This window comes from Stigmatopora argus, chromosome 20 (assembly GCF_051989625.1).
Source record: "Stigmatopora argus isolate UIUO_Sarg chromosome 20, RoL_Sarg_1.0, whole genome shotgun sequence".
NCBI lineage: Eukaryota > Metazoa > Chordata > Actinopteri > Syngnathiformes > Syngnathidae > Stigmatopora > Stigmatopora argus.
The window spans coordinates 697,993-725,000 of record NC_135406.1 but is presented as its reverse complement, the minus strand read 5'-3'; the positions used below and the strand labels follow the sequence as shown (position 1 = coordinate 725,000).

General features: G+C 43.7%; 3 protein-coding genes and 4 long non-coding RNA genes across 29 annotated transcripts in view; 4 read left to right on the top strand and 3 right to left on the bottom strand.

Moving 5' to 3' along the window:
• adam19a (ADAM metallopeptidase domain 19a) overlaps positions 1–15,055 on the top strand; it is a 31,424-nt gene extending 16,369 nt beyond the window's left edge. For both annotated transcript variants that reach the window (XM_077589357.1, XM_077589358.1), the window contains 20 exons: positions 29–110; positions 1,650–1,726; positions 3,233–3,416; positions 3,680–3,745; positions 4,970–5,041; positions 5,108–5,274; positions 6,521–6,605; positions 6,681–6,823; positions 6,981–7,158; positions 8,847–8,936; positions 9,593–9,788; positions 9,863–9,971; positions 10,486–10,690; positions 11,719–11,796; positions 12,591–12,699; positions 12,771–12,912; positions 12,979–13,072; positions 13,143–13,331; positions 13,396–13,577; positions 14,283–15,055. In XM_077589357.1, coding sequence (XP_077445483.1) covers positions 29–110; positions 1,650–1,726; positions 3,233–3,416; positions 3,680–3,745; positions 4,970–5,041; positions 5,108–5,274; positions 6,521–6,605; positions 6,681–6,823; positions 6,981–7,158; positions 8,847–8,936; positions 9,593–9,788; positions 9,863–9,971; positions 10,486–10,690; positions 11,719–11,796; positions 12,591–12,699; positions 12,771–12,912; positions 12,979–13,072; positions 13,143–13,331; positions 13,396–13,577; positions 14,283–14,322 — 2,488 coding nt within the window. In that variant the 3' untranslated portion in view covers positions 14,323–15,055. The remainder of the gene's footprint in view (positions 1–28; positions 111–1,649; positions 1,727–3,232; positions 3,417–3,679; positions 3,746–4,969; positions 5,042–5,107; positions 5,275–6,520; positions 6,606–6,680; positions 6,824–6,980; positions 7,159–8,846; positions 8,937–9,592; positions 9,789–9,862; positions 9,972–10,485; positions 10,691–11,718; positions 11,797–12,590; positions 12,700–12,770; positions 12,913–12,978; positions 13,073–13,142; positions 13,332–13,395; positions 13,578–14,282) is intronic.
• A 554-nt stretch (positions 15,056–15,609) lies between these two features.
• LOC144066049 (uncharacterized) lies at positions 15,610–20,684 on the top strand. 6 transcript variants are annotated; one of them, XM_077589363.1, is made up of 8 exons: positions 15,610–15,967; positions 17,709–17,770; positions 18,554–18,642; positions 19,569–19,673; positions 19,872–19,992; positions 20,082–20,145; positions 20,224–20,301; positions 20,427–20,684. In XM_077589363.1, exons 1-6 carry the CDS (start codon positions 15,936–15,938, stop codon positions 20,123–20,125), a joined length of 453 nt encoding a protein of 150 aa, XP_077445489.1. In that variant the 5' UTR covers positions 15,610–15,935; the 3' UTR covers positions 20,126–20,145; positions 20,224–20,301; positions 20,427–20,684. The 6 variants fall into 6 exon arrangements, with proteins under 6 accessions (XP_077445489.1, XP_077445488.1, XP_077445491.1 ...); XM_077589362.1 differs by having other exon boundaries at positions 17,706–17,770; XM_077589365.1 differs by lacking the exon at positions 15,610–15,967 and having other exon boundaries at positions 15,976–17,770; positions 19,910–19,934; positions 20,052–20,145.
• Positions 19,531–20,752, bottom strand: LOC144066052 (uncharacterized). Of its 3 annotated transcripts, none has more exons than XR_013297383.1 (9): positions 20,699–20,752; positions 20,533–20,633; positions 20,421–20,448; positions 20,326–20,354; positions 20,235–20,264; positions 20,044–20,121; positions 19,879–19,970; positions 19,719–19,804; positions 19,531–19,658 (listed from the first exon to the last, which is right to left on the bottom strand). It is a non-coding gene; the product is annotated as an uncharacterized LOC144066052 (long non-coding RNA). The 3 variants fall into 3 exon arrangements; XR_013297381.1 differs by having other exon boundaries at positions 19,719–19,782; XR_013297382.1 differs by having other exon boundaries at positions 19,719–19,782; positions 19,908–19,970.
• Positions 20,753–21,716: 964 nt separating this feature from the next.
• LOC144066053 (uncharacterized) lies at positions 21,717–22,380 on the bottom strand. Its single transcript, XR_013297384.1, has 2 exons — positions 22,088–22,380; positions 21,717–21,980 (listed from the first exon to the last, which is right to left on the bottom strand). It is a non-coding gene; the product is annotated as an uncharacterized LOC144066053 (long non-coding RNA).
• Positions 22,381–22,840: 460 nt separating this feature from the next.
• On the top strand, positions 22,841–23,324 carry LOC144065430 (uncharacterized). Its single transcript, XR_013297173.1, has 2 exons — positions 22,841–23,000; positions 23,107–23,324. It is a non-coding gene; the product is annotated as an uncharacterized LOC144065430 (long non-coding RNA).
• A 964-nt stretch (positions 23,325–24,288) lies between these two features.
• LOC144065429 (uncharacterized) lies at positions 24,289–25,526 on the top strand. Its single transcript, XR_013297172.1, has 9 exons — positions 24,289–24,334; positions 24,400–24,500; positions 24,585–24,612; positions 24,682–24,710; positions 24,772–24,801; positions 24,949–24,996; positions 25,070–25,132; positions 25,258–25,321; positions 25,387–25,526. It is a non-coding gene; the product is annotated as an uncharacterized LOC144065429 (long non-coding RNA).
• oxa1l (OXA1L mitochondrial inner membrane protein) overlaps positions 24,349–27,008 on the bottom strand; it is a 79,586-nt gene continuing 76,926 nt past the window's right edge. For 9 of the 15 annotated variants that reach the window (XM_077588192.1, XM_077588193.1, XM_077588189.1 and 6 more), the window contains 6 exons: positions 26,326–26,413; positions 25,372–25,476; positions 25,052–25,130; positions 24,895–24,988; positions 24,735–24,812; positions 24,349–24,606 (listed from right to left, as the gene is read on the bottom strand). The gene's annotated coding sequence lies outside the window, so the exon portion shown is untranslated. Of the gene's footprint in view, positions 24,607–24,734; positions 24,813–24,894; positions 24,989–25,047; positions 25,131–25,371; positions 25,477–26,325; positions 26,414–27,008 lie in introns of all 15 variants that reach the window. The other 6 variants (XM_077588190.1, XM_077588196.1, XM_077588197.1 and 3 more) reach the window with 6 other exon arrangements.

Genomic DNA, 27,008 nt, shown 5'->3' with positions numbered 1-27,008 from the left:
ACAATAATCCATCTTTTTTGATTTCCAGTGGGCTCTTGGCTCCGGATTTCACCGAGACCTACTACGCGGAAGACGGACAAGCGGTGACGGCGACCCGTCGGAATCACACCGTGAGTCAAACACGTGCAGATTCGTTACGAGAGGTGACGGCACTTCTCCTCCGGTGGGATTTGCAATTCCTTGATCATGCCGTGCATACAAAAATGATCTTCTGCTTACCTAGCCCAGGATTTCATATTGGTCCTTTTTCATTTCCCTTCTCCTCTAAATGGATTTGGACCAGACGCTTATTCCATTAGGACATGTGAGGTTTGTCTTTCCAAAAGCCATTGCTAGTTTGATGAAATTCTGCATTATCCAAATATTCCACCACACTTGACTTCTTTAACTCACTGAGTCATAGAGTAGACAGCAGTGGTGTGCCGTCAGGGCCTTCAAGGCCTTTTTTGCTGGCCTAAGAAATATCTGAATCATATATTATATTTTGTCCATCAATACTTATGAAATAATTCCAAATGGTCTGTTAGATTCCTTTCCAACTGGTTGCACTGCTTCCAGATGTGTGTTTTCATATTGAAGCATTTAACCCAGGGGTGTCAGACTCGGGTTGGTTCACGGGCTGCGTTAATGTCAACTCGATTTCATGTGGGCTGGACCATTTTAGATATAATATTCATAGATTTTTTTATAAATGGATTTTTAAAAATGGATTAAAAACCCTGAATATTCTGTTTTTTATAGATCTAAAACAATGTTATTTTAGCTTTTTTTGTATATTTTTAGATTTTACAAACGATTTTTGAACTAAAAACAGAAAAAATGGATTAAAAAATGACAATTATTGATTTAAAATGGGAAAAATCAGGAAATTTAATATACATCTATACTCTTCATTTGAATTTGATCCTAAAACAGAAAGTCGGCACTCATGATTTACTTTCCCGGGCCATACAAAATGATGCAGCGGGCCAGATTTGGCCCCCGGGCCGCCACTTTGACACATGTGGTCTAAATCAACCATACTAGTCACTCACATCCTTGACTAAATACAGATATTTTCCCACTTTTGTAAATCTCTATCAGTTTCTCATAATTAAGCAAAAAAAAAAGATTGCCGTTTTTACCAAAGCTTCACTTAAGAAAACCGGGTCAACGTCACTCCAAATTTACACAGTGAACTCTGTAAATGTTGTCAGCCTCTAAAAAATCCATCTCCGTTGGGAAGCCGCACCTCCACGACAGACTAATTGCTGGATGTGGTGTATCCGGGCGGGCGTTCGGGCGAGGGCTGGCTCTCCGGCTGACAATTAATTAGTATGTTCGCTATAACCGAGCTGGAATGAAAGAGCTCATTTCACGCTCTGATGAACTGACAATTTGGGACGCTTTCAAGAAGAAAAAAAAATCTCCAACCTGCTCGCATCATTTCAACCTGGTGGCGATAACGTCTCCCTCCTTTCAACCTCAGCAGCCGGCCGCTAATAACGCCAACACGGCACCCGCTGCCATTCTTTTATGTTTAAACAAAGACACCCAGCAGCTGTTTGCTTTGAAGGTGCGCTAATGGAAAAATGTTAACGTCCCGGCTGCCAAATGGATTGAATTTTTGTTGTATTTCTTTATTTATTTCTTTTTTTTCCCCCCTCCAGGATCACTGTTTCTATCACGGCCATGTAAGAGGACATCCGGACTCCTGGGTGGCCCTCAGCACGTGCTCAGGTGTCAGGTAGAGACAACCAACATTTGTTGTAGCGGCGCCGTAGGTCTGTTTGACCTTTGTTAATATTTCAAAACGGACAGCCGACGTGATTCGCATCTCGGCGGGTACGCATGCAAATTGCCTGCAGTTTGCTGCCTGGACTTCACAAAAGAATGCTCCTATTAATACGTGATAACAAGAGTGCATTTGTTGAAATGAAAGCAATAATAATGGTGGACTGCATTGTGGAAAATCTTAAAATGAGGTGCGAAAACGGTACACAATTGGAAATTAAAGCTCTACAATGGGCGTAGATGAACGCTATTGATTTATAGGAGAAAATATGTCAGTCAATCAATTAATCAAAGCCTTTTATTGTCATTATACAACAGCTGCGTATAACGGAATTAGTGGTGCTACTCCCAATAAAAACAAGTAATTTAAAAAGTCACGTCCAGGCAAGGTCATTCTAAAATTTATTATACAGTGGTACCTCAACATACGATCGTAATCCGTTCCGGGACTGAGATCGTATGACGAGCTTTTTGTAACTCGAGCGGACGTTTCCCATTGAAATCAACTAAAAACAAATTAATTGGTTCCAACCCTCTGAAAAAACACCAAAAACAGGATATTGGATTGGAAAAAATGTTTTATTTCTTCTAATTCGCCATATATTGACAAAGTAACACATAACTAGTGGTTTTATAGTAATAAAATGTGTTTAATAGAAGTAAAATTAGACGCAATTCGCGGAGGGGAGAGACAACGACACACACGGAGGCGGAGGGGGGCAAACTAACGAACAAACAAATTTAAATGAACTTGGATAAATATATAGAGACACACTCAAACATACGTTTAATGTAACTTTACACAAAACTGAATTCTAGTTTTGTCTTAATCTTTTGTAACCTTCGTTCTGGCCGGGTTAGCGGTTTGCCACACCTCCACCCTCACGTTTGCTATCGATGGACTGTTTGCTGTTGTACTATTCCCTTCAAAATATTCCCAAAATGATGCACACAAATGTCCTCACAATCGGCGATCGCACGATCACTTGCCAACGACAAGTAGTCTTGAATGAGCGATCGCGGGACCTTCTTTCATTAGAAAGAATAACAGGAAATGCAATAGCTGAGCTTACCCACGTATTGATTGTGGGTAATGAAGTTTCATTCTGAGAAAGAGTGCCATTGCCTATCGGCGTTGTGTGCACCAGTATACTTCATTACCCAGAAAGCCCTCTTTTTGCATGCGCGTTGTGCGTTTCCTGGTCCTAGGAGGAACTCGTCTGAATTAATCGTTCCGTGCTCGTAAATATTGTTATACACGAAAGATATGCAAAAAAGACCTGGCTTGGTCGCATCACGAAATTTTGACCGCATCACGGGCGAATTATTCGTAAGACGAGCATTTTGTATGACGAGCGGTCGTATGACGAGGTACCACTGTATAGGGAGACACCAATCTATGAAAGCTGACACTTAAATGTATAAAATGCAAATAATGGCGATTCTTTCATTGGCACAGGGGCTTGATCTCTTTGAATTTGAACAACACCTACTACCTGGAGCCAACGGAGAACTCGGGTCCTCACCGCCATTCCTTGCTGCCCGCCGACCAACTGGAAATGAAAAGCGGAGACTGCGGACACGGCGGCGGCGGCGCGCTGCCCGACCGCCTCTCCGACCTCCTGGGGGCGCCTCATTCCAGGGTGAGCGTCAATGTTTTCTTTTGATGACTGGGTGCCATTAATCCTGACTGCTTTGTGTGGTTTCCTCATTTATTTGCCCATATTTGGATCATCAATCACGTTAAAAGGTTCACATCATTCGCCCCGGGCCTGTCGGCGCTCTGCTGGGCTTCCATCTATTTCTCTCTCGCATTAACCGTGCCGCGGTAAAAAAAAAAATAGGAGTCCACAGGCAAACAACGCCATGCATTTTTTATTCTAAAGCCGAATACCCTTCATTTCAGGTGAAAAGGAACACGTGGGGAACCACCAAGTACATGGAGCTCTATGTTGTGGCTGACAATACGCTGGTAAGTCCAGAACGATAAGGTAGTACAGACGCTCCCCTACTTACGAACATACGACTTACGAACGACGGTACATACGAACATGTCTGCAAATTGCGTTTATGTCGAAAAATGTTCGTAAGTTCGATTTTGTATTGCGCGTAGTGCTTCTTTCCGCCACTAATACCAACGCCTGGCGCTGTGAGGGCTCAGCTCACCCAGCATCTACCTTCTTCGTTGCAATGTGGAAGTGCGTGAACGTATCTCCAGTGGGCAAAGAACCTTTTTCATTTTTATCATGAAATATCTCGTGCAGCCATTATTCAATATGGTTGGTAAAAAGCGAAAGGCTTCTATTGAGGGAGGTGCAAGGAAGAGGCAAGCCATTTCATTTGAAACGAGTGGCAATAATAACAAAGCTTGATGCGCGTGAGAGTGGTGAGCGTTGCATGTGAATACAACTTGAATCGTTCGACCGTCAGTACCATTTATAAACAGAAAGATGGAGCAGCAGGACCCAAATATTGAACGTTGCACAAAGTTTGCAAATCGATTGAATGATGCCATACAGTGCTACCGCATCATTTATGATGAAAAAAAGAAAACTGCAATCGTCATTAGATCGCTTCTTTCGGCCAGTTTCTAATACATAAATCTCTCTCTCTCTATACAGTACTGTACATATTCTCTGTTTTTTTTCAGTATTAACCAATGTGTGTTACTTATACAAGCCTTAAACATACAAATGCACTTATATAAACCTTCAATATACTTATATAGGCCTTAAACATCAATTATAATACAAAATATAGCACTGAATCAACTTACAAACAAATTCAACTTATGAACAATCGCTCAGAACCTAACTCGTTCGTAAGTAGGGGAGCGTCTGTATAATGTAGGATGGAGAAAAATAAAATACATAAATAAAAACAGTCGAGTATAAATCACAAACTCTGAAAAAAATGTGCAATTTATAATCTGGAAAAGCATCCCAGCCTTAAGTGGCGAAAAGATGAGGTGCGTTGATTGGTGGACTTGATGAAGTTCAAACTGAACGAGGCAATATATGTCTTGGTAAATGTCACTTTAAGATCTCCGCTTGTTTCATTAAGCCTTTCCCTCCTCAAGTGCCTTGCATCATTTGTCGAATTACCGTGACGGACAACGGCGGAAGCGCCGAGACGGAACACTGGGGGACGTCGCAACGGTTTTACCTCACTGTCGCCGCTCTCTTTCTCCCCGCAGTTTAAACGGCAAGACAGAGACTACGACAAGATCAAGACCAGGATTATGGAAATAGCTAATTACGTGGACAAGGTAAGATGCGCTCTGCCGGCGGCGGCGGCGACGACGGACAGAATGACGTGGACGTTTTGGTTTCAGTTCTACAGGGCTCTCAACATCCGCGTCCCCCTGATTGGTCTGGAGGTCTGGACCGTGCGGGACCAGTGCATCGTGTCCGAGGAGCCCAACGCCACCCTCTGGTCATTCCTCCAGTGGAGACAGAAGCTAAAGTCCCGCAAAAAGCACGACAACGCGCAACTGCTCACGTGAGGATTATTTAAAATATTCACATCGCTGCAGTACAAGTACAGTGGTACCTCGACATATGATCTTAATCCGTTCCGGGACTGAGATCGTAGGTCGAGCTTTTCGTAACTTGAGCGGACGTTTCCCATTGAAATGAATGGAAAACAAATGAATTGGTTCCAACCCTCCGAAAAAACACCAAAAACAGGATATTGGATTGGAAAAAATGTTTTCTTTCTTCTAATTCGCCATCTAGTGACAAAGTAATAAATAACGAGTGGTTTAATAGTAATAAAATGTGTTTAATAGAAGTCAAATTAGACGCATTTCGCGGTAGGGAGATACAACGACACACACGGAGGCAGGGGGAGCTGTTTGGGAGGACTTTATCCACGGCACTTGTAAACGAACAAACAAATTTAAATTAACTTGGATAAATACATACAGACACACTCAAACATACGATTAATGTAACTTTACACAAAACTGAATTCTAATTTAGTTTTAATTTTTTTTACCTTCGTTCTGGGCGGGTTAGCGATTTGCCGCGCCTCCACCCTCACGTTCACTATCGATGGACTGTTTGCTGTTGTACTATTCCCTTCAAAATATTCCCAAAATGATGCACCCAAATGTCCTCACAATCAGATAACGCACGACCACTTGCCAACGAGAAGTTGTCTTGAATGAGCGATCGCGGGAGCTAGCAGGCTAAGGAAGGAATAACAGCCTACCCGCGTATTGATTGTGGGTAATGAAGTTTTATTCTGAGCCAGGCTATCGGTGATGTGTGCACGAGTATACTTCATTACCCAGAAAGCCCTCTTTTTGCCCGCGCATGCGCGTTGTGCGTTTCCCGGTCGAAACTTGTCTGAATAAATCGTTCAGTTCTCGTAGATATATTAGTTATACACGAAAGAGATGCGGCAAAAAAAGACAGGTCGCTACAATGATAAACAGCCTCTCATGTCATGGCCACCTGGCTTGGTCGCATCTCGACATTTTTCTCGTATCGCGGGCGAATTATTCGATCGCAATTTTCATGGTACCTCGAGCATGTCGTAGGTCGAGCTGATCGTAGGTCGAGGTACCACTGTACACACAGCTGCAGTACAAGTAAAAGTCAGCGCAAGGATAAATGTTTTGCAGGCATCTTCCCCCTGCAGTCAGGATCAATGCGCAGCCACTGTGATGTTTCTAAATCAGCAGGGAAGTGGTGGCTATCAAATGTTGTTTACGTGCGCACCTCTCCTCTCCTTCCAACAGCGGAGTCATCTTCAAGGGGACAACAATCGGCATGGCGCCGCTGGAGGGCATGTGCAGTCTGGAGAACTCGGGAGGAATCAACGTGGTACGTCCTCCGCTGGGACGGACGGGCTCCATCGATAGCCAGCCGGCTCAACTCAGCCGCTTTTTGTCTCCCCAGGATCACTCGGATCTGCCCGTCGGTGCCGCCGCCACCATGGCCCACGAAATCGGCCACAACTTCGGGATGAGCCACGACCACGACGGCTGCTGCGTGGAGGCCACGGCCGACCAGGGGGGCTGCGTCATGGCGGCCGCCACCGGGTGAGGCGCGCCGTGACGTGTGCGGTCCATTGGTCGACGGTCTTTTGGTCGCTGGTCTTTGGGTCGCCCGTTGTCGCGGTTGGGGCGACCAAAAGACCGGCGACCAATCGACCGTCGCTCGGAGGGGAACGCAAATGACGGACTTTTTTTCCCGCAGGCATCCTTTCCCCAAGGTGTTCAGTCAGTGCAGCAAGCGCGATCTCGACGGCTACTTCCAGAAGGGCGGCGGGATGTGCCTCTACAACATGCCCGACATGAAGGACCTGGTTGGGGGGAAAAGGTGCGGGAACGGCTTCGTCGAGGACGGCGAGGAGTGCGACTGCGGCGATCCCGATGTGAGCACAATGTGCCAAAATGCACTCATACGTATTCTAACAATGTTTTACTTTTCACTCAAATAACCGTCAGCTATGGACGAATCCATTTGAGTGACAATTTTGTCACTTTCTGTCCAGTTTGGATTGGATTGGATTGGATAACTTGATTCATCCCGTATTCGGGAAATTTCGTTGTCACAGTAGCAAGAGGGTGAGAATACAGACACAGAAAAAGACATTTTAGACATAAATAGATAGGTAATAACTAAGTTAATAAATAAATGCATTAATAAAAATCGTGACCAGATGATTCGCTTAAAGACGTTTCGCCGACGGACGTTTGACAGACGGACAGGTCGCCGAATGGACGTTTGGTGGAATGTCCATTTGGCGATCTGTCCGTCTGTCAAACGTCCGTCGGCGAAACGTCTTTAGGCGAATCATCCGAGTACCAATAAAAATATAAATAAATAAGCGTGTTGCTGAAATATATATATATATATATACATACATACATACATACATACATACATACATACATACATACATACATACATACATACATACATACATACATACATAGATACACACACACATATATATACATACATATATACATATATACACATAGATGTACATGCATGCATACGGTAGGTCTTAACACTCAGCCATTTGTTTTGTTAAAGAGCCTGACAGCTGATGGGAGGAAGGATCTGCGGAAGCGCTCCTTCCTGCAATGAGAGTGCCGCAGTCTATTGCTAAAGGAGCTTCGGAGGGACTCCACAGACTCATGCAGGGGGTGGGAGGTGCTGTCCATGATGGACATCATCCTGGTCAGCATCCTCCACTCTCCCACTTCCTCCACAGAGTCCAAAGGACAGCCCAGAACAGAGCTGGCCCTCCTGACCAGCTTATTCAGCCTGTTCCTGTTCCAGAGCACTGCATAAAACACTGTAGATGCCACCACAGTGTCGTAAAAAGTCCTCAGCAGTGTCCTGCACACTCCAAAGGACCGTAGACTCCTCAGTAAGTAGGTAGAGGCGGCTCACCTGGCTCACCTATGCAATCCAAGCTATTGGAACCGGAGGCGTGGTCATTTGGCAAAGTTCCCATAGGGTTAAGTCAATTTAGTTCACATTTCAGGCTAATCCGGGCCCTCCATCACCCCCAGTCCAATACAAATAGGCCCCCTTGCTTGGCGCAATGATAATTCAATCATTGGTTCTTTGTCGGAAGAGCGACGCCATGGCAAACGAGCGCACGCCGTCGTCGGCGTCGCTTCTAATCCCCTCTCGGTTCCGTCACGCCGGGGTAATTTGCGGCCCCCTCCCCGTTTGAATCGGAGCCTCTACGGACGGCGCCATGGCAACAGGCGATGCTGTGTGTGCGCAGCGCGACACGAGCGCAGGCAGTGTGTCGCACCCCTGCGTTTTTATTTTTATACGCGGCGCCCACCCCTCGCTCCGGCAACATTTTTGTGAAGTTTTGACTGGTGTGTCAGCCTCTTTAATCCTCCCGCCGCGGAACAGACACCGCAAAGTGTCTCCGGGTTTGCAATTGCCGTCACGTCGGGGGGCTCGGCCAACTTTTTAGGACCGACTGAGAGAAATGCTGGAACCTCCGCGCCGGGGCCGCAAACAAATTGGCCGTTTCAATGGGTATTAAAAGGCTGTTTCCTAAATGACCCGCCACTTGTTTATCTCCAGGAATGCGCCAACGACTGTTGCAATGCCAATAACTGCACCCTGAAGGAAGCGGCTCAGTGCGCCCACGGAGTTTGCTGCCAAGGTTGTAAGGTAATGCGCAAAGCCACCACTCGGACGTTTGGTCGCCGGACTTTTGGTCGCCGATCTTTTGGTCGCCGGACGTTTGGTCGACCGGAAGGTTATTGATAATTACCATTTAAAATGGTTGCTCAAATTGCCTAAATACAAACTGCGAATGACTATTTAGTCATACTTAATGCCCTATTAATTATTAAGCTAAAGGAAAGCTCCAAATTTCCTGGACTTTTATTGGTTTTTGTTGGAGAACTTGTTAAGCTGACGTAGCTTCTTAAAGGGACAACGCATGTACATACAAACTCTTCTACACTCACACGTCAGCTCAGTGAAACTGCTCAGGGCCATTGTTGGCTTTTATTCATGCGTAGACCGTGTTGTTTTACCTTGTTTTGTCGCCGGACTTTTGGTCGCCGGACGTTTGGTCGCCGGACTTTTGGTCGCCGGGCTTTTGGTCGCCCGTTGTTTGGGTCCGGGCGACCAAACGTCTGCGACCAAAAGTCTGGCGACCAAACGTCCGCGACCAAACGTCCGCGACCAAACGTCCGCGACCAAACGTCCGGTGACCAAAAGTCCGGCGACCAAACGTCCGGTCACGGCGCAAAGCAGGCGCCCAAGAAGCATTCCAAAGACAAGATTTCACATTGCCTTTCCTCCCGTTCCCCCGACAGTTGAAACAAGCGGGTACCATGTGCCGGGGCCAGGCCGGAGCCTGCGACCTGCCGGAGTACTGCACGGGGGCCTCGCCGTACTGCCCCGCCAACGTCTACCTCCTGGACGGCTCGGCGTGTCAATTGGGGCGGGCCTACTGCTACAACGGCATGTGTCTGACGCACCAACAGCAGTGCTTGCAGCTCTGGGGCTCCGGTAAGGAAAATATTCACACGCTAAGATGAAAGAACGAATATTTGCCGGACTCACACCGGCGTCGTCCTTTGCAGGTGCCCGGCCGGCGCACGACGCCTGTTTCCAAGACGTCAACGCGGCGGGGAACGCTTTCGGAAACTGCGGGAAAGATGAGCGCGGTAACTATGTCAAGTGCGCCCAAAGGTGATTATGAACAACGGTACACGTCCAAAGGGACTTGAACTGAGAGGAAGATAATCTTCACGATAAACAAACGGGCCTATTATTTTGTGTTTCCTGTCCAAACAAAAACAAACACCCGACGATGATTGGAGAGCCCACGTCTTCACTCTGCCATCTGTTTTTTTTGTGAACTGTCACCGTTTTCATGGCACGCCGCCTCCGCTAATTAATGGATCCAAATGAGCAATTTGGTTATGTTAATGAAGCCGAGGATTAAGGAAGTTGATTGCGGCGCTGCCCGGAACAATGACGCGTTCCCGCGGGAATCATCGCGCATTGTAGAGTCTGATTAGAGGATATGGAAACACGCTGGAATCGGACTAATCTTTGCATTAGTCACCGCCACGACGCTCTTGTTTCGCCCCGCCGTCGTTGTCGTCTTGCCGTTTCAATTTGCATGCTAATGAGGAGGAAGTTCCAAAGAGCTTAAGAGTCAACGTGAATGACGCCGCCGCCGCCGCTTTATTGTGTCCAGCGACGCCAAATGCGGCAAGATCCAGTGCCACAGCGCCGCCAAGAAGCCCAAAGGCACCAACGCCGTGTCTATCGACACCACCATCAGGACGGGAGGCGTGGAGGTCAAGTGTCGCGGCACGTACGTCTACAGCACCCAGGACGGCCAGGGCGACCTGCCCGACCCTGGCTTGGTCATGACGGGGACAAAGTGCGGCGAGGGCAAGGTAGGCCCATCTTCGTGGTGTGTCCAGGTCGGTGCTCGGACGATTCGCCGAAGGACGTTTGGCCGACGGACAGTTCGCCGAACGGACGTTTTGCCGAAGCGCTCGCCCCGCCCCCGGATCGTGTGTACATGTTTTTCAACCTCGGCCCGCGGGCCATATACGGCCCGTTACAGATAACATTCATTTAGGAATAAGAAGGGCATGTACTGCCCCCCGCTGGACATATTTCTAAATACAAGTACATAGTACTACAATGTGCTGCCAATTTTTTTATATTTTTTATTTTATCCTTGCTTTTAAAGTAGTAGCCATTTGGAGATCACGCAGAACAGTACGTGACAGAAGAAATAGAGAAAATAAAGTAGTAGTAACAGTAGTTTCAGTACTACTGTAATGAAATTGTAAATCCAGAAATCCTCTCAGCAAATCATTTTGAATATACATTTCCTAAGATAATGGGAAATTATTTAAAATTAAACTAGAAGTAAAAGTGTGTTCCATGGCACTTAGAATTTCACATAAGTCTTCTAGTGTTGTTTTTTCTCAGTGCCAAAAATCAATCCCCAGCTTTGATAAATTTCATTGGGTGTCCAAATGGCTACTACTTAAAACGCAAGGATAAAATAAAAAAAAAAAAAAAAATGGCAGCACATTATAGTACATACTTGTATTTAGAAATATGTCCAGCGGGGAGCAGTACATGCCCTTGTTATTCCTAAATGAATGTTATCTGTAACGGGCCGTATATGGCCCGCGGGCGGAGGGTGAAAAACATGTACACGCACGATCCGGGGGCGGGGCGAGCGCTTCGGCGAAACGTCCGTTCCGACTGTCTGTCGGCCAAACGTCTTTCGGCGAATCGTCCGGTCACGGTCCAGGTCATGTTTTAGTTCAAATAAAGATATTTACACGTAGCCGATGGGGCTAAAAGGGAACGTGAACGTAAACAAATGTAAAACGTGTAGCATCGCAATGGCATCCATATGCAGATCCCAACTCAAACTCGCCGGCCGGCGTCTTTCTCTTAGGTGTGCCGGGACCGCCGATGTCAAGACGCATCTTTTAGCGAGCTGGAGGCTTGCATCTCCCGCTGTCACGGCAACGGGGTGAGTCCATCCCGCCGTCACAAGCCGCGGTAAAACGGCAGGAGCAATCCAAACAATGCTTGAAATACGACGACCCCTGAAGTGAGGATTTATCGGAGCGCCAGAAACGAGCCCGAGGCAGATAAGGCCACATGATGCAAGATTCATTAGTCCATCAAGCTCTTGGCGGCTCAGGTGCTTTCGGACTGATAATGAAAGCAGCCGCTAGCCGCCGGCCCAAAATGTCCGAAAGGGCGCCTTTGTTTAAGCGGGCCAAAATGACACTCAAACTCAATAGAATACAGTGGTAACCTCGACATACGATCGTAATAACAGGAAATGCAATAGCTGAGCTTCCCACGTATTGATTGTGGGTAATGAACTTTTATTCTGAGAAAGGGTGTCTTTGCCTATGGGTGTTGTGTGCACGAGTATACTTCATTACCCAGAAAGCCCTCTTTTTGCCCGTGCATGCGCGTTGTGCGTTTGTTTCCTGGTCGAACCTCGTCTGAATAAATCGTTCAGTCCTCGTAGATATAGTAGTTATACACGAAAGGGATGCAGCAAAAAAGACAGTGCGCTACAATGATAAACAGCCTCTCATGTCATGGCCACCTGAATTATTCGATCGAAATTTTCGTCGTACCACTGTAATTCTCTTTTAGTAAAAATATAGAGATGTATTTATTTATTGTTTTCACACTAATATTCCACTTTCCATAGCAAATAGCGGCCGAGGACCCAGATGGCCGCTAGATCTTCCAGATGGTTTTATTTCCAAAATTGACTCTGCTCGACATTTGTCTCCGCCGAAGGTGTGCAACAGCAACGGCAACTGCCACTGTCACGGAGGTTGGGCGCCCCCTTTCTGCGACAAACCGGGACTCGGCGGCAGCGTCGACAGCGGGCCCGTGCAGTACGATAGTGAGTACTTCTTGCGTACTTGTATTAGTACCACACAAGTGGTTGTATGTTGAAATCCCATCTTTTATTAGGTCAAGTGGGCTTGGTGGTTGGCCTTTTGTTCGCCTTCCTGGTGGTCCTGCCCACCGTGCTGCTCCTCTTCTACTGCTACCGGATCAAAACGTCCTACTTCCACCAGTGGCTGGCGCGGCGAGAGAAGAACAAGAACGCCAAGTAGCGTAGCGACCGTTACCTCGTCCGCTCCGACCCGCTTCTCGTGCTAACTAGCGTTCCGGCCAGGACGGAGAAAGCCAAGAAAAATGGACACCTGAATCCGGCGTTTCACCTCAAAGTGGTGGGACCGACGGGAAAAGCCAGCGGCGGCCACAAGGGGGTACGTCAGAGTTAGCGATTTCAACAATGTGGTTAAAAACCAACACGGTCCCGTCTCATGCCTCCGCCAGTTTTCCGCGACCAGTCAAGAGGTGCTCCCTCTCCGACCGGACCCCAGCCAGCCGCTCAACGTGGTGCGGCCCCTGCAATCGGCCCCCAAGAAGGCCCGCCCCCCCGTTCCGGCAGCCCCCCGTAAATCCCCGCTGCAACCGGGCCCGCCCAAGAGGCCGCTGCCCGTCAACCCGACGCGATCTCCGCTGGTGAGACGCCCGAATCGGTCGCCCGTGAAGCCACGGCGATACCTTGAGCGTTTTTCTTTTCCAGGTCAGGCCGTCGCCCTCCTCGCCCCCTCGGAGGCCCCTCCCCCTCAGTCCCGCCAGAGCGGGCTCTCCGGTGCGGGTGCTCACCGCCAAACCGTCGCCGAGCCTGCTGGTCATGATGACCCCGGCGGGAGGACTCAGACCAACGGATAGAGTTTTAGGCGGCCAACCTTTCAGAGCGCTCAGGTGGGTATTCCGTGTTTTTTTTTCACGCACCGCAGGTGAGTCTAGACCACAGGTGTCAAAGAGGCGGCCCGGGGGCCAAATCTGGCCCACCGAATCATTTTGTGTGGCCCGAGAAAGTAAAACATGAGTGCAGACTTTCTGTTTTAGGATCAAATTAAAATGAAGAGTATAGATGTATATTAAATTAGCAATTTTCCCCCTTTTAATTCAATAATTGTCATTTTTTAATCCATTTTTTTCTGTGTTTTTAGTTCAAAAATCATTTTGTAAAATCTAAAAATATATATATAAAAAAGCTAAAATAAACATTGTTTTAGATCTATAAAAAAATGAATATTCAGGGCTTTTAATCCAGTTCTTTTAATCCATTTATATAAAAAAAAATCTAAAATAAACATAGTTTTAGATCTATAAAAAACTGAATATTCAGGGCTTTTAATCCAGTTATTTTAATCCATTTATTTAAAAAAAACTATATATTATATCTAAAATGGTCCGGCCCACATAAAATCGAGTTGACGTTAATACGGCCCGCGAACCAACCTGAGTCTGGCACCCTTGGTCTAGAGACCAAAGGTGGCAAAAGTATCATGTAACAATGATCAACTCAACATTTTGCTAGTCGACTGATTTCCTTACTTAAGGCACGACTGCCGTCTAGTGGTCATCAAAAAGTATGACTGTTTTCTTCATTTTCTCCTCCAGACCGGTCCCAGGTTCCAAAGCCAACTCAGCTCGGTCGTGAAAACGGCTTTTCCTTCCTCCCTTCGATCCTTTTTGCACTAAAGTCAAACCCGGAGGGGGCGGGGGCGACTCTTGGACAAAACCCAGGCCACGACGAGCCGGACATTTTCCGCCACATTTGATGCGGTTTTGCCGAAGTCATCGCCGATGGAGCATCAGCACAATTTTGCCAAAATAGGTTTGATTTTAACGTCATTTTATGATGTAGGAAAAGTGTCGCCGTGTTTACAATTTGTGTTCTGTGCCAAAGAGAATTCCCTTCACGTTCGCAGCGCAACCTTAAAGCCTTGAGGATTTTTTTTGTATTTGCTAGCCTTGACGAGCATCGCCCTGGGCGCTATCACCATGACGACTATTGGAACGGATCCTGTTCTTTTTTTTTTTGACTTATAATGTGGTAGGTATCTGGAACAAACGAACAAGTACTACTTTACCAATATCATAATAAGAATGTATGCGGTACACTCGTTTTACAGTTGTAATCGGCGCTACAAACCGATGTTTCAGAATGAAAACAAAGATTTCGTTTTTTTTTTTTTTTTCCAACACTGTTTACATGTTGATGCAGTACTTGATGGTACAACCACTCCCTCGTCGTCCCTGTGCATTATGAATGTTTTTTGCTTTGTGTCACCACTTTTTGGAATGTTACTTAAAATATTTTTTACAAAACTGTCATCCCTTTTGTGCTGCTTTTAGTTAACATGGAGAAATAAAACATTCTCTTTCATTGACGGTAGCCCCTTAATAATTGAATGTGGTCGCGACCCCATGCGCCTTTATTTATATATATATATATATATATATATATATATATATATATATATATATATATATATATATATATATATATATATATACATACACGTATATATGTATATATATATATATGGAACTGTCAAGGTATAATTTTAAAAGTTAGAAAATGGTCATTGTAAAATATTCATTTTTATCTTGTAAACAAAGCTGGCAAATAGTCAAATGGAGTTTGTTCTAAATGTAACTACCCCTTTTCTCATACAATGCCAAGATTTTTTATAGACTTGTAAACATGTCAATATTTTTGAAGAACTGAATATGGGCGAAAAATAAATAAATAAACAAGTCACAGAAGATCATCACAATGACCCTAATCAATCAAAGTGAGCCATAACGATCTACACAAAATGGCAGACATCCTTTTAACATGTAATTAAAAATGGTATGTTGAATGAAAAGAAACGCCATAATCAGTTCATACGGGAGTTTTTTTTTCCAGCTAAATCGCGGAAACTGTTTGTTTACGTCTTCATTTGGCGCTTGGTTGTGACGTGGGAGAAAATTTGCGCATGCGCGTTATCCTGGGCTTCCTCGAAATGACGTCAGAGGGAAACCCAGGTTAACACTGACACCGGCGACCCGGAAGTGGAACTGGGAGCGGAACAGGAAGCGAGAGACGAATTTGTTTGCCGTGCTTTCTTTTGTTTGTAAACAGTTTTTCGACGCTTTATCGCATGATCTAAATGGGGGAATTTACAGTAAATACAACCGAGTCAGGTTTGGTGAATTACACGATCAGAAGTCTGGAAAAAATGAGATTTTTTTGAGTTTTTTTGGCTGATTTTTTTGCACTCGATGCAGGCTGCACAACGAAAGTCACGAATAAGGTAAGAAATGCTACAATATTCTACTACAAGCGTCTCTTGATGTATATTTCTATTAGTAAAACGTGCGCTTCTTTTCTGTTCAGCTTGATCCTCATATCCCAGATCAGATGAAAACATTTTGCCAACCTCCACAATTTAATATATCATTTCCCCAATCCGCAATTTATTTGTCAGATATTTTGCTACAAAGCTGAAAATAACGATTGTATAAATGATACTCATGCAATCTTCAAATGCAGACTCGTTTGTTTTTTAAACTTTTAAAATAATGCACAATGACAGAATGGCTTAAATATTGATTTTTCTTTTTGAAGAAATTATTTGTAATTGTTCATGCTTTGATGAAATTGGCCGATTTTTTGAACAATAATTGTTTTGTGGGTGGGATGTTTGCAAATTGTATGGGCATGCGCAGTGCGACCAAGGGCGTGTCTTGGCATTTGGAGGGGAGTGTTTTTGTGCGCGGAGCTTGAAAAAAAATGCATTCGAGGTTTACCGGTGGGCGTGTCTGGCTCAGACTCCGCCCACTGACTCCAGCGCCGAAGCTGCAAGGCTTGGAAGGCAAGGGGATTGCCAGGGTTTGAGTCGACGTTTTGCCTCATTTCATGCCGAAGGGGCGTGGCCAACTAAAAAGTGCATGAAATGAAGGCAAACTGCTCGGATAAGAGTCCAAATGTCTTCCCAACACTCTTGGTAGTCACTTGCCATGCATTTCAAGCCTGAAAATTGGACAATTTTATCTGACAATATGCTAATGAGCTTCCTTAGCTCCGCCCACTGGGTAACATTCTCCTACTTTCTTGCCCTTTGAAGCTTAAATAAGTGATTGGGATGTGAAATGATGTGTCATGTTGATCGATTTGTGTCCATATTGCCCATATCGACCTCCTTGTATACTTTTTCCAATTGTTGTTAATATTTTGTGAGATTTTAGTGTTGTGTTCATAGTCAGTTGGCTTGAGTAGACAGATTTCATAGGCGCTCCCTTGATTGTGACTAAGTGGAGTGGTTACCTCCTTAGACCCTTGGCCCCCCCACACCCCCAATTCTACCTTATATGTGTCCAAAATGTTAGATGCATCATATCAATTGCGTATTATGCTCTATTGTGGTCAGTAGATGATTTTCAAGAGTGGGTAGTAGAGCCCCCAAGTTACCTGAAGGTGATCCCCACCCCAGGCAGGGTACCTAATGATGTTTCCTAGCTGGTCAAAATATTAGGTACACCCTCGACCCAGTTTATGTGGTCATAGCAGACCATGTAGTGTATACATGTGTGTTTACATACATACACATACATAGTGTATCATAGCAAACATCATGTAAAGCTGAAGTCGGCCCCCCCACCACCCCCGACTGTACCTAATGAAGTGTCCTAACTGGTCAAAATAATAGGTACACCCTCAAGCTATAGTTTCTTTGGTCACAGTCTCTCATAGTAGCTAGCCAAATGTCATTGTGTTGCTTTTTTTTCCCTCCCAGGGGTTTAAATAAATGTCAAAGTTGCTCAAAATAATATGTACATCTCGGTACATCTTTTGACAATGTGCACATCATCTATTTCTAGTCAGTAGACTCCCATTCCAGGCAAAGTGTGCAAACAGACGAATTTATAGGGGCCTCAGAGGTGTCTCATCGGCATAAAATGGCTTTTTTTCAAAATGTTTTGTGTTTAAAACATGCGATCTGAGTCAAATTGCATTTGTGCTAACAAAAAAATGTCTTTTGTTTACATGAGCGGAGGTCCGGAAGATGGAGTTGCTTCCACGTCCATCAACCTGCGCGACGCAAGTGCTAACAAAGGTAGGAAATGCTTTATTAAATGTATATTTGTTTTGAAAAAAAAAAAGTTTTTAGGATTTATTTAGCATGCTGGTAATTTAATAGCTTGATTTATTTGACCACCACCTGTGAAAAACAAGAACTTCTTTTGTAAAGCTAAAAATAATAATCCATGTTGTATCATATACATGTCATTTTAGGTCTTAAAGTTCAAGATGCTAATGCTATTTTCGCGCATCATCTTATGTAAGGTTACATATAAATATCGGTAGGCTAATTATGTGACTGTAATGTCATATCAATGCTAGAATCGTCACTAACTGCTCTCCTTAAATGTAATTGTAGGTCTTACAGTTCAAGATGCTAATGCTATTTTCGCACTCGCATCATCTTATGTAAAGTTACATGTAAATATTGGTAGGCTAATTATGTGTTCAAGATGATAATGCTATATTTGCGCCTTCATCATCTTATGAAGGTTACTTATAATTACCGGTAGGCTAATTATGTGACCGTAATGTCGTCTAAATGTAATTCTAGTTCTTACAGTTCAAGATGCTAATGCTACTTTCACGCATCATTGTATGTAAGGTTACTTATCATTATCAGTAGGCTAATTATGTAGCTGTAATGTCGTATAAATGTAATTCTAGGTCTTACAGTTAAAGATGCTAATGCTATTTTCGCGCTTGCATCATCTTGTGTAAGGTTACATATAAATATCGGTAGGCTGATGATGTGACTGTAATGTCATATGAATGCTAGAATCGTCACTGACTGCTCTCATTGTCGTCTTCTTGACAGGATCGGGGACGTTTTGGACGTGCACGGCGCCGCCGGAGGGGCCCGCGTTGCAGCCGATCGCTTTGGGACCCCCAGCGTGTCGTCACTGGGTATGTGATGTCTCACACTTGAGCTTCTGCAGTGACCGACAGTGGCATCTGATGCTGTCAGAATGTTTAAAAAAAAAAAGCCATTTTTTGCTAACAATATATTGTTGAAATGTAATCAGTCTGTCTTTTTTTGCTAAATACATCCTTACTAAGTTTAAAATAGTTTTTTTCCCTTAAAAATGTGTCTTTTTGGGGCATAAAACGGCCACCAAAAAGAGCTCTCAGAACGGTCAGGAAAAGTGGCCTCAGAAAAGCAGAAAATCTGCCTGGCAACGAGCCGTGTCACGGCTCCGCCATCCAATCGGAGGCCTTAGAAATTGGACTTAGCCACCTCCCCTCCATGCAAATTTTGACTTAGCCCCGCCTTGGCTCCGCCCACCCGCAACAGCCAATCACAGCACGACATTTGCTCGGCCACGCCCCCTTTGGCCTTAAAAACGCCGTTTTGGGGACTTAAGCCCCGCCCCCTTCTCCAAAGCCAGCCCCCTCGACTAAAGCCCTGCCCAGCAACGATGTGGCCCGCCCACTCCCAGAGAACCAATCAGGTTGCAGCACGCTCCTTCCACTTCCTTATTCTACACCAATCAGAGATTTTACACCCATTGTCAGAGAACCAATCAGGTTGCAGCACGCTCCTTCCACTTCCTTATTCTACACCAATCAGAGATTTTACACCCATTGTCAGAGAACCAATCAGGTTGCAGCATATACTTTTTACTTCCTTATTTTACACCAATCAGCTTATTCATACCCATTTCTCCGCCAATCACATTGCACTTGGCTAGTCATTTGCATAGCCCCGCCCTTCTTTAAAAAGTTTAAATTTAAAAAATAAAAATATATAAAAAATATTTTTAAAAGTAAAATAATAATTGAATAAAGAAATAGTTTTGTTTATGTTCAACTTTATTTTTTATATGTTTTAGAGCAAAAGTCCAGATGTGAAATCCAAAGTAAGCGGTCTTGAAGTTCTTCTTCCAACCAGTAGGAGGCGCACCGGAACAGAGTGTAGAGACCTAAAGACAAAAAAAGTAAGTTAAAAGTGCATTCAAATAAGTGTACAAACGGCGACTTACCTTAGCATGATGTGATGTGACACTTGATCTTGAATTGAGCAGGAAGGCATCATTTGGACTGCAACTGTGGAAGAATAACATTGCATCTAAGACAATTGTCACAAAGAGTTTACAAGGAGTCAAAACTGATTGTTCTTTGTATTTTATTGGCAGAATTCACCAATGAAGATAATCAACTCATTGCGTAACAGGTGCAGCAGTTGGGGGCGGGTCAAGGTGAGCTTCCATGATGGCGTTTTCACTGGAATGAGTCTGCACACAAGAAAAAAAGTGGGTGAGTATATCATTCAGTCTTGTTTACCGTCTTAACGGTGCATTTACTTACCTTTGCAGTACAATCAAGCCCTTAAAATTCTGCTTCAGTCACCTTGAGCTGCAGCGCCCTCCGGTGGACACGAGGAAACTAGTCAGCAAAAGAAAGTGGAAGGTAAATCATAGTTTAGAAGCGTCACGTAAAAAGACGTCAAAGTTGGACAATGTTCACGTCCGCCATTTTGTGTTGCAGTGTGCACCAACCTAGTGGACGTCGTCGTGGATGAAATCCGACTGCAAGAACCAAAGACAGAAGTCAAAATTGGACATGGCAAGTCATCTCAGGCGTCCTTACCTTAAACTTCGTTACTCTACTTTCGCCTTCTGGAATAGATTAGACGGTTAGATTTGCACGTGGATCAATTGTTTGCTCGTTTCACTTGTACTCACCTGCAGGGTTGGACATCTTGGAAGTGGCCTGCAAAAGAAAAGGAGAAAGAGTCATAAAGTATGGTTAACAGCCATTTTATGTGTCAAGTGGATCATCTGGCAGAATGCTTACCGATTGCAGCCTGTGGGAAGAAAGTAGACCGTTAAGTATTTTCGAGGTTGATTTGGAATATTTAAAGTACTTACTTGCTTGCTTCTTTTTCCACATGTGAGCTGTTAAAACAACGGACATGTAAATTAGTCTCAAATAAAAAGTGAACAGACTTGGGAATACTTACTTTGGCTTTCCAGCGTGGAGCGACGCGAAGCTTCCAATAAATGAAAGAGGACGCCTGCGCAATTGCTTCCGCTTTAAATAGTTTTTCGGAAGTGACGTAATTGCGCGCGCAAAAAAAGTTTAAAAAATAATTTTGACGCGTCCTTCATACAGAAAAGTGACCGGCCAGGAATCGTACCCGGGTCGCTCACGCCGTAGTTACGCACTCTACTCATGTGCCTAATGAGATATTGATTTAAGCCGAGCTCAGAATATATATCCCATTTTTAGCAACTCAAATACGTAAGACCATCAAAAAAAAGGATAAATATGACTTCCAATTTTTTATTGGCAAAGCGTTGGTGGTCGAATGGTTAAAGACACTGATTGCGATTGCAGTAGACCCTGGTTCGATTCTCTCTCTTGCCAGCTCTTTACCACTCTGGCATTTATGTTCGTAAATGCAGCTGTGAGTGAGAATCGTACCCGGGTCGCCTGCATCGCAGGCAATGTCTTATGCCATTCGCCACCTTAGCCGGATTTCCGCCGAAATTTCACACATAGAAAACTGATAAATAAATGCAGCCATGAACATTGCTGAAAGCAATACCCAACATTGCCACAAGGGAGCAGCAAACACACGTCTGATCTGATCAGGCATACTTAGCACAATAGGATGTGAGCGAAGTATATGAATACTACTACTACTACTACAATGATGCACTGGAAACTAGGAGTTGGTTCGAAAAGCAATCGCAGAGTGTAATGCTTAAAACCCCCACAAGAGAGCAGCAAGTTACCATATGTCTATTGAGGCACCCTCACAGGACAATATGTGAAAGGAGTCCAGGAATACCACATTAACGTATACTAGAAAACAGTATATATACGTTACGTAGTTGGTTGAAAAAGCCATTGCAAAGTGCAATGCCTTAAAACGGCCACAAGAGGGCATCAAGTTTAACATGTCTTGTCGAGAATAAAATAGCATGTCTTCATATTCACCAACAGTCACAACACAAAAACAAGGAACTAAGAAAGACGGAGTGTGGGTTGTTACTTTATTGGAGAAGGCTCAAGATCAATATTGCACATAATTTATATGAGGAAGATGAGGCTGACGCTGCGGAACACATTGAAAATAAAGTTCGACCAAATACACAAGTGTCTTGTCTGCTTTTGTCATGAAATAAACACAAAATAAAGTTGGTTGTCATAGGATGGCAAGTGGAATTCAGCCGTCTGCCTGCAGGAACAAGTCCAGTATGCACCAAGAGAGGAACAAGCATTAAAGCTGCACCTGGCTGCGAATAAATGGATAAAAAAAACAATGAAATGAGAACGTGTTCGATAGACCGAACAGTTGATGCATTAAAAATGACGATAATATAAGGCGGATGAGTCCACTCACCTCACCTGGCCATGATTTTGACACGCTTAACAGTTGCAACTTCGTCTCCTTTTTTCTATTGAACGACTGGTACGCTTAAAACAGACTAAATGTACCTAAAATTAGGCAAAATAGACGAATTGTTTTGCTCGGCGTCAGTTTACCACGACTTCCGCATTCGAGACATCTTCTTTCAATAAAAAGCGCTTGGCAAGCCAGCGTTGGGATCACGGCGCCCTCGTGTGGACTGGATGTGTAATGGCGGCCCAGTTTCACATAAACGACCATGTATTTCGCAAGGTGTTTTCCTCCAATATAAAACCTTGTATAAGAAAGGCAATTTTCGTCCATTTATGAGAGTATATTATATTGAAGGAAAAATGACCTTGCTATACATGGTTGTTTAGACTAGGAAAATAAATTAATTTAATGGAGGAAAAACGGGAAAAACGCTTTGCTACACATGGTCTTTCTTATACGATATATATATATATATATATATATATATATATATATTTATATATATATATATATATATATATATATATATATATATATATATATATATATATATATATATATATATATGTATATATATATATATATATATATATATATACATATATATATATATATATATAGCAGGAAAACACCTTGCGAAATACATGGTCGTTTATGTGAAACTGGGCCGCCATTACACATCCAGTCCACAGGAGGGCGCCGTGATCCCAACGGTTGCTTGCCAAGCGCTTTTTATTGAAAGAAGAAGATGTCTCGAATGCGGAAGTCGTGGTAAACAGAAGCCGAGCAAAACAATTCGTCTATTTTGCCTAATTTTAGGTACATTTAGTCTGTTTTAAGCGTACCAGTCGTTCAATAGAAAAAGGAGACGAAGGTGCAACTGTTAAGCGTGTCAAAATCATGGCCAGGTGAGGTGAGTGGACTCATCCGCCTCATATTATCGTCAGTTTTAATGCATCAACTGTTCGGTCTATCGAACACGTTCTCATTTCATTGTTTTTTTATTCATTTATTCGCAGCCAGGTGCAGCTTTAATGATTGTTCCTCTCTTGGTGCAGACTGGAATTGTTCCTGCAGGCAACTTTATTTTGTGTTTATTTCATGGCAAAAGACAAGACACTTGTGTATTTGGTCGAACTTTATTTTCAATGTGTTCCACAGCGTCAGCCTCATCTTCCTCATATAAATTATGTGCAATATTGATCTTGAGCCTTCTCCAATAAAGTAACAAACCACACTTCGTCTTTCTTAGCTCCTTGTTTTTGTGTTGTGACTGTTGGCGAATATGAAGACATGCTATTTTTATTCTCGACAAGACATGTTAAACGTGATGCCCTCTTGTGGCGGTTTTAAGGCATTGCACTTTGCAATGGATTTTCCAACCAACTACGTAACGTATATATACTGTTTTCTAGTATACGTTAATGTGGTATACCTGGACTCCTTTCACATATTGTCCTGCGAGGGTGCCTGAATAGACATATGGTAACTTGCTGCTATCTTGTGGGGGTTTTAAGCATTACACTCAGCAATTGCTTTTCGAACCAACTCCTAGTTTCCAGTGCATCATTGTAGTATTCATATACTTCGCTCACATCCTATTGCGCTAAGTATGCCTGATCAGATCAGACGTGTTTGCTGCCCCCTTGTGGCAATGTTGGGTATTGCTTTCAGCAATGTTCTTGGCTGCATTTATTTATCAGTTTTCTATGTGTGAAATTTCGGCGGAAATCCGGCTAAGGTGGCGAATGGCATAAGACATTGCCTGCGATGCAGGCGACCCGGGTACGATCCTCACTCGCAGCTGCATTTACGAAGATAAATGCCAGAGTGGTAAAGAGCTGGCAAGAGAGAGAATCGAACCCGAGTCTAATGCAATCGCAATCAGTGTCTTTAACCATTCGACCACCAACGCTTTGCCAGTGAAAAATTGGAAGTCATATTTATCCTTTTTTTTTGATGGTCTTACGTATTTGAGTTGCTAAAAATGGGATATATATATTCTGAGCTCGACTACAAGCTATATCTCATTAGTCACATGAATAGAGTGCGTGACTACGGCGTGAGCGACCCGGGTACGATTCCTGGCCGGTCACTTTTCGGTGTAAAGAACAAGTCTGTTTTTAAACTTTTTTTTTTGCGCGCAATTACGTCACTTCCGAAAAACTATTTAAAGCGGAAGCAATTGCGCAGGCGTCCTCTTTCATTTATTGGAAGCTTCGCGTCGCTCCACGCTGGAAAGCCACTGTAAGTATTCCCAAGTCTGTTCACTTTTTATTTGAGACTAATTTACATGTCCGTTGTTTTAACAGCTCACATGTGGAACAAGAAGCAAGCAAGTAAGTACTTTAAATATTCCAAATCAACCTCGAAAATACTTAACGGTCTACTTTCTTCCCACAGGCTGCAATCGGTAAGCATTCTGCCAGATGATCCACTTGACACATAAAATGGCTGTTAACCATACTTTTTGACTCTTTCTCCTTTTCTTTTGCAGGCCACTTCCAAGATGTCCAACCCTGCAGGTGAGTACAGGTGAAACGAGCAAACAATTGATCCACGTGCAAATCTAACCGTCTAATAATCTTTTCCAGAAGGCGAAAGTAGAGTAACGAAGTTTAAGGTAAGGACGCCTGAGATGACTTGCCATGTCCAATTTTGACTTCTGTCTTTGGTTCTTGCAGTCGGATTTCATCCACGACGACGTCCACTAGGTTGGTGCACACTGCAACACAAAATGGCGGACGTGAACATTGTCCAACTTTGACGTCTTTTTACGTGACGCTTCTAAACTATGATTCATTTACCTTCCACTTTCTTTTGCTGACTAATTTCCTCGTGTCCACCGGAGGGCGCTGCAGCTCAAGGTGACTGAAGCAGAATTCTAAGGGCTTCATTATACTGCAAAGGTGAGTAAATGCACCGTTAAGACGGTAAACAAGACTGAATGATATACTCACCCACTTTTTTTCTTGTGTGCAGACTCATTCCAGTGAAAACGCCATCATGGAAGCTCACCTTGACCCGCCCCCAACTGCTGCACCTGTAAGACAATGAGTTGATTATCTTCATTGTTGAATTCTGCCAATAAAATACAAAGGACAATCAGTTTTGACTCCTTGTAAACTCTTTGTGACAATTGTCTTAGATGCAATGTTATTCTTCCACAGTTGCAGTCCAAATGATGCCTTCCTGCTCAATTCAAGATCAAGTGTCACATCACATCATGCTAAGGTAAGTCTTATCGCCGTTTGTACACTTATTTGAATGCACTTTTAACTTACTTTTTTTGTCTTTAGGTCTCTACACTCTGCTCCGGTGCGCCTCCTACTGGTTGGAAGAAGAACTTCAAGACTGCTTACTTTGGCTTTCACATCTGGACTTTTGCTCTGAAACATATAATAAATAAAGTTGAACATAAACCAAATAATTTCTTTATTCAATTATTATTTTACTTTTTAAATTATTTTTTATATATTTTTATTTTTTAAATTTTATTAACTTTTTAAAGAAAGGCGGGGCTATGCAAATGACTAGCCAAGTGCAATTTCATTGGTGGAGAAATGGGTATGAATTCGCTGATTGGTGTAAAATAAGGAAGTAAAAAGTATATGCTGCAACCTGATTGGTTCTCTGAGAATGGGTGTAAAATCGCTGATTGGTGTAGAATAAGGAAGTGGAAGGAGCATGCTGCAATCTGATTGGTTCTCTGGGAGTGGGCGGGCCACATCGTTGCTGGGCAGGGCTTTAGTCGAGGGGGCTGGCTTTGGAGAAGGGGGCGGGGTTTAAGTCCAAAAACCGCTGTTTTTAAGTCCAAAGAGGGCGTGGCCGAGCAAATGCCGTGCTGTGATTGGCTGTCGCGGGTGGGCGGGGCCAAGGCGGGGCTAAGTCCACATTTGCATGGAGGGGAGGTGGCTAAGTCCAATTTCTAAGGCCCCCGATTGGATGGCGGAGCCGTGACACAGCTCGTTGCCAGGCAGATTTTCTGCTTTTCTGAGGCCACTTTTCCTGACCGTTCTGAGAGCTCTTTTTGGTGGCCGTTTTATGCCACAAAAAGACACATTTTTAAGGAAAAAAACTATTTTAAACTTAGTAAGGATGCATTTAGCAAAAAAAGACAGACTGATTAAATTTCAACAATATATTGTTAGCAAAAAATGGCTTTTTTTTTTACATTCTGACAGCATCACATGCCACTGTCGGTCACTGCAGAAGCTGAAGTGTGAAACATCACATACCCAGTGAGGACACACGAGTGTCCCAAAGCGATCGGCTGCAACGCGGGCCCCTCCGGCGGCGCCGTGCACATCCAAAACGTCCCCGATCCTGTCAAGAAGACGACAACGAGAGCAGTCAGTGACGATTCTAGCATTCATATGACATTACAGTCACATCATCAGCCTACCGATATTTATATGTAACCTTACACAAGATGATGCAAGCGCGAAAATAGCATTAGCATCTTGAACTGTAAGACCTAGAATTACATTTATACGACATTACAGCTACATAATTAGCCTACTGATAATGAAAAGTAACCTTACATACAATGATGCGTGAAAGTAGCATTAGCATCTTGAACTGTAAGAACTAGAATTACATTTAGACGACATTACAGTCACATAATTAGCCTACCGGTAATTATAAGTAACCTTCATAAGATGATGAAGGCGCAAATATAGCATTATCATCTTGAACACATAATTAGCCTACCAATATTTACATGTAACTTTACATAAGATGATGCGAGTGCGAAAATAGCATTAGCATCTTGAACTGTAAGACCTACAATTACATTTAAGGAGAGCAGTTAGTGACGATTCTAGCATTTATATGACATTACAGTCACATAATTAGGCTACCGGTAATTAAAAGTAAACTTACATAAGATGATGCGCGAAAATAGCATTAGCATCTTGAA